At 42.9% G+C, this 8,855-nt stretch overlaps 1 protein-coding gene across 1 annotated transcript; it reads left to right on the top strand.

The window, feature by feature from the left end:
• The first annotated feature begins 229 nt into the window (after window positions 1-229).
• LOC123068102 (ankyrin repeat-containing protein At5g02620) lies at window positions 230-3,017 on the top strand. Its single transcript, XM_044490591.1, has 4 exons — window positions 230-307; window positions 807-1,284; window positions 1,486-2,021; window positions 2,123-3,017. Exons 1-4 carry the CDS (start codon window positions 230-232, stop codon window positions 2,765-2,767), a joined length of 1,737 nt encoding a protein of 578 aa, XP_044346526.1. The 3' UTR covers window positions 2,768-3,017.
• The last annotated feature ends 5,838 nt before the right edge of the window (window positions 3,018-8,855 follow it).

Here is an 8,855-nt window from a genome sequence, read left to right as displayed (position 1 = left end):
AAGCCACCGCGAGGCAACACCCGCCGACCAGACCCCTTTGGACCAACGATGAAGACAACCAAAGATAGAGGAGGTCACCGTTGCGTGACCGGCGCCATGGCCACACAACACCTCGTCCCAAGGTGCCCTCTCAAGATCCACCGTCACAGCCACGCCATCAAGCCGCGACGAAGGGACGCCCCGCCACTGCCATCATCCCCCAGCACGGGCTTTGCCCAGCCTAGATCCGATGGCGGCGGGAGGGGAGGCGGACGTGAGGCGGAGGAGATTGGGAGGGGCAGCGGGGATCCGGGAGGTGGAGGAGAGGGTAGGCGAACTGAGGGGCGGAGGGGATCGGGAGGCGGAGGAGAGGGGAGGCGAACTGAGGGGCGGAGGGGATCGGGAGGCGGAGGAGATCGTGAGGGGCGGAGGGGATCGGGGTCACCTAATGCATGGGAAATGGCCGAGTAGCTTTGACATTCTCTCTTTCTACTAATAGTTTGGGTCCTGCATGAAATTCTTCATACGTACCCCGGCATTAGGCCCGTACGTGAAACAACTTATGTTGTTGGAACCTCCGTCCTTGAGTTAGTTTGGAAATCATTGCGTCAATTTTCACAACTTGGTGCACTACTTTCGTGTATATACTAGTACTTTCATTTGATAAAACAACTTGCGATATAGAACGAGGAATTATGATGATGCTACAGCTGGCATGTTGTAGTCGTATACCTTTATGTCAGAGGTGGGTCAATCGTCCCATATCGAATGGTAAACTAATGATTGAGGTAGTAGTACTGTACATTATTAACTGCCCGCTGCTTTAGGTGCTGGTTTTTTGCTGCAAGAACAGGTGCCTCCACATATCCTGCATTCATGGCCACATTGAATTCTTCAGGCTGGCGCTAGAAGTAGACCAGTCTCTCCTCTCAAAGGTTAATCACGAGGGCGAGACACCACTTGTCATTGCCGTGGCACACGGGCATGCCAATTTGGCTTCTCTTTTACTCAAACGCTGCAATGACCTAGGACTGCAAGCCACAATCTTGCGTCAGGACAAAGATAAATCTAATGCACTGCACCACGCCATCCGCAATGGCTACATGGACCTTGCGATACAGTTGTTAGAAGCGGCGCCTGCTCTGTCGCACCATGTAAACATATACCGTGAGTCACCCATGTTCATGGCTGTAATGAGAGGTTTTAGAGATATTGCCTTGCGACTACTGGAAATCAATGATTCTTCTCATGCTGGCAGTTTTTGCCGCCATGCTCTTCATGCCGTAGCTAAAAATGGGGATCAATGTAAGATTGTCAGAACAGTGGAGTACGATTTACTGTACCATGTTCTAATATATGTCTTATATTGTATATCATTGTTCTTTTCTCTTTGATTAATCCTTTTCACTTAATTCTTAGTAGGCCATTTTTTGTGCCAAAAACTTATTATATCATCACCACTTCGTTATTGACCATCTTTTGTAATTAATCTCGATTTGTTTTCAGTTATTGCTGCACAAATTATGAAGAAACGTCCTCAACTAGCACGAAAAGCCGACTCCAACGAGGATACTCCGATAAGGCTTGCCGTCTGTTACAACAAGGTTGGGGTGCTGCGGGAATTGCTGCAACATGATATTTCATTAGGGTATGAAGTAAACAACCAAGGTTTTACTCTCCTTACTAGTGCCGCAACTCGAGGTCATGTTGGTGTTGCTCGAGAGCTTCTTAACCATTGTCCAGATGCTCCTTATCGCCATGTACACCATCAAGAATTGACATGCCTTCATTCAGCTGTACAAAATGGTCATACGAAGTTTATTGAGTTTATCCTCCAGACACCGCAACTTCAGCGTCTCGTTAATATGCAAGACAGCAGCGGAAGAACCGCTCTACATTACGCAGTCGAGAGGTGCAATCCCAGAACAGTTGCTGCTTTATTGTCTTGCAAGGGTATAGACACAACAATATTTGACATTCATGGTGAATCCGCTGCTTCCCTATTGTCAGGCATCACCAGCCACGAGAAGAATTTGGACTGGGTATGCTCATATGCTATTTTGTTAACCATATGAAGCTTTATTTATACACTACCATGAGTTAATAAATTTGGAGGATAATTTGATATTTTGGATTCTAGTAGAAGGAGGTGCAGGTGCTTATGTTGAAAGCTGATCCCAAAGATGATGACATCCCTTCAGATAATATTCACAAGGAGGTTGAGCAACAGGAAACTATTGAATCGATAAAGGAGAGGAAGTCAACAACTCAAAGATACACAACAAACACGTCATTAGTGGCGATCCTCCTTGCGAGAATCACCTTCACCGCTGCTTTCACTTTGCCTGGAGGATACAGCAGTGATCCTGGTAGCGAGGGAAATCCCATCATGTCTAAAAAGGCCGCATTTCAAGCATTCCTAATCTTTGACACCTTAGCAATGTGCTCTGCATTTGTTGTGTCCGTCATATGCCTCATGGGAAGATGGGAGGATGATAGGTTCACAAGTTATTACATCACCGTTACTAAGAGGCTCACTTGGTTTGCGTACATGGCAACACTTGCGGCTTTTGCAGCTGGTTTATACACGGTACTATCTTCTCGTCGCCACTGGATGGCCATTGGGATTTGCCTTTTGGTAGGTTTTTGCCCTTGTCTGACTTGGCTCATAAGTAAATGGCCTATCTTGAAGCTCAATTATCGGTTGGGTAGACGTTGGTTCTCCATGTTGTTTGGAGATTACAGGGTGGGTCAACCTTCCAGCTCTGCTTTCCGTGACATGGTCTGATCTAATCTACTAGTATTACTGTTTGGCATGCTGGTAGTACTTTTTTTCTTTCCAATTTATCTGTAACGAACCTGTTGAAGGTCAAGTCCCATGTGGCATTTTATTCAGTTAATCCAGCTAGCACTTCAGCTAGACTTTGCTGAACATACTTAAGTGCACCCGATTTTTTCTGTCGGTCGTTTCGCTGTTTCCTCTGTAACACCAGAGACATCCTGGTCCGCGTTGTGGCCTAGTATTTTGTTTTCACATTCTTGAATAAATCGCCGGTTCTACATCTTCGGATGGATGTTCAATGGACCTTATAAAGTGACAATGAGCACTTGTACTCCCTCTGTAGAGAATATAAGTGCGTTTAGATCACTAAAATATTTGTTTATGGAGTGAGTACGTGCTATGTCTGCTCTTGAGCGACAAGGTTTACCTGAACCAGAACCATACTGGCATCTGTAAACAAGTTGGACAAACGTAGATATGAACCTCCTTGATCACCTCATTCCAGCTACGTGCTGCAGGTTCCATCACTACCCTGGCATCTGATACAGCAGAGCAGGACGACGGCCCGCCACGGGTATAGTATGCAGGCTTAGTATTTATGTACAAGTTCAGTACTCCCTCTGTATCAAAATGTAAAGACGTTTTCTGCTTTTAAACAAAAAAATGTCTTGCATTTTGATACAGAGTCGCGCCGCGGAGTACTAATTAACTTGCCATCAAATGATACGGCCAAATTTCAGTGAAGGGGCGAAGTAATCTTATGGACAGTAGTAAAGCTGCATATATAATAAGCACTTTTTCAGGACCAAGGTTTAACTGAATCAAACTGTACTAGCGTCCCTCCTACCAGTAAATAAAACGACTTGCGCCTCCTGGACCGCCTAGTAATCGCGGTACACGCCACCTTGTCTTTTACATGCCCCACTGTCACCATAACGATCCACCATCAAGTTTGCCGGCTTCTGACGGAGGTGGGCGTGATGACCCCCTGCACATGTTGTACACAGCCAACCAACATATCTCTCTGGGCAGTCAGGTGACTCACAACTAACAAGATGATACAGAGTATACATGGAGCATCCTGGTGATAGTGTATATATATTCTAATTAAGAAATGGTGATCAATCCCATCAAAAAAGAAAAGAAAAGGTGATGAGAAAATAAAGGACCAAGCTTTTACTTGTAGGGCTGCTGCTGAGGCAATGAGTTTCCTGCATTCCTTCACTACGGCCATTTCTTCAGCGGCACCAGCCGATAGCTCTGTTACCGCAGGGAGTGTAGCCTCCACCTGCACACCACAAGTAAATGTGCTTGGTAGTTATTTTATTTACCTCGAGGCATTTGTGTACTCTTTATCTAATAAAGTTTATCTTCAGTCTACTGTCCCTTACTTGAAATGGAGAACTACCACAAGGCGGCAGCAATTAATACATCAATCTAGCTGCTGTCATATTTTTACAAGAGCAATTTGGCAGAATATCAAAGAAAGGCTGGCCTCTCGTTGCCAAAAAAAAAAGAAGGAAATGCTGGCCTCAATAGTTAAATTTGCATAATAATTTAATTTTCTCCGTCCATGTACATGCTCTTCTTGACCAATGCAGTAGTAGTTTGGAGTTCGATAGCAAAAAAACTAGCAGTGTAAATTTTGTAAGAAAGATTCTGAATTTTACCTTTGGCAGCAAGTGGGAAGTGGATGAGCCCATTACTTGCATAATGTCAATTGCTGAGTCACAGATCTGGTCCTTCGGATTTGATGAGATATTGTCAGTTTGTGTTGGGTGCTCAAAAATACACTGACTCCAAAATAAATAATCAAGACATCATTAGTCGCAATTCTTCTTGTGACAATCACCTTCACCATTTATATTATAAAGCACAAGCACCAAGCATCCGACAACATAAGAAGTTCAAATCCAAGGACAGCTGCTGCTTTCCTCTGCTTGGAGGATATACCGATGATGTTGTACGTGCTAGACTTCTAATCATGACAGGAAAGGTTGCATTTTCAAGCATTTTTGGTCTCTGACACATCAGCAATGTGCCCTTCCTTTTTTGTGGCTTCATATGCCTCATGCAAAGGGGGGAAGATGATAAGTTCATGACTTATTACCAGCATTTTTTTTATTCCAAATTTTTTCCGACAGGGGCGGAACATTTAGCGTCGAAATATATTTTTAACCATTTCTATACTAGAACTTCATCCTATTATAGTGGCCAGCGCGCCTAATTACATTGCCATGATCGCAATATCGACTCTGTTCTACCGCATCACGGCCAATTTGTTTTCATAATTTTGAATTACACAAAAAATATTGGCAAAACAGAGACTCGAGCCTTTGACCTCGGGATGATGCGCAGAGAGCCCTACGACTAGTCCAACAACTTGGTTGTGATACATGTGCATATGATGCCTATTTGACATCATTCTGTTGTTTACATTCAAAATATTCAAAAAAATTGAAAGGTAAGACATTTTTACGTGGGCCAGCAGAATTTCCAATTTTTGACCGGTTTTTGAAGGTAGTAGTGTTCAGCTTACTGGGGTTTGCGTTTAATGGCACAATCAGCCAGAGCCTAGGCAACTTGACTGGACTTTTAGAGATCAGGCTTAACGACAACCACCTCATTTGTGGGCCGCTGCAAACATTCACCCCAGACGTTAAGGTGAGCAAAACTAGCAATTTTCATACAAACTGGAGAAAAATGTTCATTCCAATAAGAGGTGAAAGTACTATGATAATTTTTTAGGTAATCATGGAGGGAATTAAGTTGTAACCCTTTGCTTACTACCCGAATGTATCCAAATTGACGGATGTTGTTGTTTGCATTAGTCCATTCCAGTATCAAGAGGTAGATATATCTTTACAATAGACTATTATGAAAGCGACCTATCTCTATTACATATTTTTACAATAGACTATATATATATATATATATATATATATATATATATATTACACATGACTTGCATACAAGGAAGGAAACATAGCCTAATAGGACTCCTAGATCAATACTAATACTTCCTCACACAGACAATGTCAGGTCATCTGTGCATCATCCTTAATATCAAAATTGACTTCGCTCCACTGCTGTCCGTTCTCCGCTGCTCGCCAAAACTGAAGAATATGACCTTAAAGCTCAGGATGGTACTTCTGCTGTTTTAGATAATTATGCAACCGTAGTGTGGGTTTTGTTTCTTAACCTGGAAAATTGAGCTAATGTGCTACGCTGCTGCCTTTTGACACGTTGAACGCAGGAGTAGCGTGGAGAATTCAAGGATGCTGACCATGATCTGTCACCAAGGGAGGAATTGTTATCGGATGGCTATCCTAGCACTAAGAGGACCATGATCTACTGTGGCAAAGATGACCCGAGAGTCAACACGTTGGTGTAGGGTGCTGATGCCAATGGTCATCCCATTCCCAGGTGGGGTCACTAGTATTACCTTACGCATTCCCATGCACTGCCCCTCTCGCAGTCTTTTGCTAGCTATTTCTATGTATGTGTATTGTGTTAAGAAGTGTGTTAAGCTGTATCTTTCATAGGGTGCTATGGATGGAGGATTATGCTAAGCATTCTCTTAAGAGAGATTTGAAAGGGGGTGAGATTATATACATTGCATGACCCGTTTTCTGTTCTAGAAAAACAATATTGTAAGTCTGCGGGTTTTCTCGCTTGACACATCTTATCGATAGCAATGTGTTACTTTTCTGTGGATGAGTATCAAATGCAGTCTGGCATGATGTTCTGGGATGCTTCTCCTGGAGAAAGATGTAGAGACTGGCTGGCCGGCAGAGAAGGAGACCAGCACCGGCAGTCCAAGTAATCTTGTTGGGATGTTATGTTATCTAAAAGCTTCTGATGGTAATTCTCAGTTCATTTGTATGGCTACTCTTATTGTATTAACATAATCATCGACAAAAATATTCTACTGTCAATTTAGGCATCCCGTTCAGAATCTGTCAATTTGACCATTTTCAGTGACAATCACCTTATTAAAATATCACTCAAAAAAAGTTTACTACATTGAATAACTCAATGCTGTTTAGCCTTATTACAATACAGCAAAACCTGACCAAATCTGTCAATTTGGTCCTGAAGTTCAGTCTCGTGAATCACGAGTCTTGATACAACCAAAACCCAAGGGGTGAAGTAATCTGTTGGAGAGTAAAGCTGATACTAGGCACAAGCACTTCTGCTAGGACAGTTCTTTAGGAGCAACTTTACCTCCACTGATATTTAGCCTACTTCACATGAATTGCACACTAATTATATTGTTCTCCTTTTGCATGGTATGTTTGTGTTATCGCCTACTTCCCTTTGGACCAGTAGGGAATACTCGTCTTGAGGCCTACATTGTGTGCTAGCTTCTGCACCACTGTCCTGCAGCGAGTTGTGGTGGATACTGAATTTGTGAAGGAACAAATCAGCTCTGCGTGAACTTTGTGCTAACTAATGTTGAGATGACCCTCGAACAGAGGAGGCTCATGTGTCAAATTGTTTATTAATGATAAAGGTGGTAAGTACATTGTTGGGAGACCTTGTCTAAAGTGCCAACTCTAGAGACTTCCTTTTCAATGCCTTTCCAAACAACCCACTACCAAAATATGTTAGTCATAGAACACGCATGTATTGATCTTTCCATATGCCACCTTGTAAAGTCTGCATGAAGTATCCTAGAGACATGATCCTCTTCACTTCATCATGGGTGATGTCGTTCTTCTAGTCGTCTTCCTTGTAGCACATCATGTCGCTGTTGTCGGTAGAGATTTTCAAGAATGCCTTGTCACTAGGATGATGGCATTCTCACCTAACCAACAATGATGCAAGTAATAGATGCGGGTTTCTCTCCGCACAACCGCACATGTTCACTGTCGCATGCACCGCCTTAGAGAATGACTTCCCTATAAACAATGCTTGGTCACCCAAGCTTGTGACCTGCGACCACTTTTTTTGATGAAACTCCCGATCTATTCATCATGCCATTGCAGTACAAAGAACAAAGAAATAACAAAAAATATTCCATGCCCGTAGACCACCGAGCAATGACTACAAGCAACGGACTAAGCCAAAGGCGCGTCGCCATCATCATCCCTCCCTCATCGGAGCAAGGCCAAACTTTTTGCAGTAGACCATCAGAAAGTCGTTGTGCTAAGGCCCCCAACAATTGTTGCTAGAGAGAAGTATAGATCGAAAGAATCCAACTTGTAGACACATGAATGAAGACAACAAAAGACTGGATCAAAATAGATCCATCGAAGACCAACGCCGAGTGAATCCCAATAGATCCACTGGTAACACATGGCTACATGCCCTTCAATGATGCTAGACGCATCATGGGAATGAAGGCTAGGCAGGAAAACCTTATTCCATCTTCAGGGAGCCGCCACCACCTCGTCCTCCTGAGTAGGACACCACCCCTAAATGAACTAACAAAAACACCAAAACGAAGCAAGATTCCTCCCGCTGTCCTCAAAAGGGCATCATTTTGGTTAATAGCTACCAATTAGTTCACCATTTGGTCTGAAACAGTACCTCTCAAGAACATGATCCATGTGAATTGAGGACATTATTCATAGATTCAGTATTCCTCATACACATTAATTAACTATGGATAGTCCATCCATTATTACTAGAAAGAGAAAACATCATAAAAATTTGTAGAGGTAACCACGGTACTTGGCACTCAGAAACCCGATTTATTAACAAGGTGGTAGAAACTAGTCGGTTAAGTGATTGACCATGCAACTAAAATGTAAACAAGGGTGGCTTGGACTAGCAACACAGTCCCTCCATTTCACAATTATTGTCATGGTTTTAGTTTAAATTTTAGCTAAAACTACGACAACAATTTTGGAAACAGAGGGAGTAGAAGGCAACATAAATGTACATACTACTGCGTCACTCGCTGAGCTGCTTTCTGAGATTATCCACTCCCAAGAACATAACACATGTGAATTCAATTGGTAACTGAGCACGTTATTTATAAATTAGGTACTTCTCACACTTTAGCTATGGATAATCCGTCGATTATCGCCAGAAAGAGAAAACATCATAAAATTTTGTAGAGGCAACCACGGTATGCGACACTCAG

This window comes from Triticum aestivum, chromosome 3B, assembly GCF_018294505.1.
Source record: "Triticum aestivum cultivar Chinese Spring chromosome 3B, IWGSC CS RefSeq v2.1, whole genome shotgun sequence".
Taxonomy (NCBI): domain Eukaryota; kingdom Viridiplantae; phylum Streptophyta; class Magnoliopsida; order Poales; family Poaceae; genus Triticum; species Triticum aestivum.
Note: the sequence above shows the minus strand (reverse complement) of the source record. Positions and strands in the feature narration are given on the sequence as shown.

Coding starts and splice junctions, on each gene's coding strand:
- LOC123068102 (XM_044490591.1), top strand. CDS start 230: ATGGCGGCGGGAGGGGAGGCGGACGTGAGGCGGAGGAGATTGGGAGGG. Junction 1,285..1,485: donor AGCTAAAAATGGGGATCAAT/GTAAGATTGTCA, acceptor ATTTGTTTTCAG/TTATTGCTGCACAAATTATG. Junction 2,022..2,122: donor ACGAGAAGAATTTGGACTGG/GTATGCTCATAT, acceptor GGATTCTAGTAG/AAGGAGGTGCAGGTGCTTAT.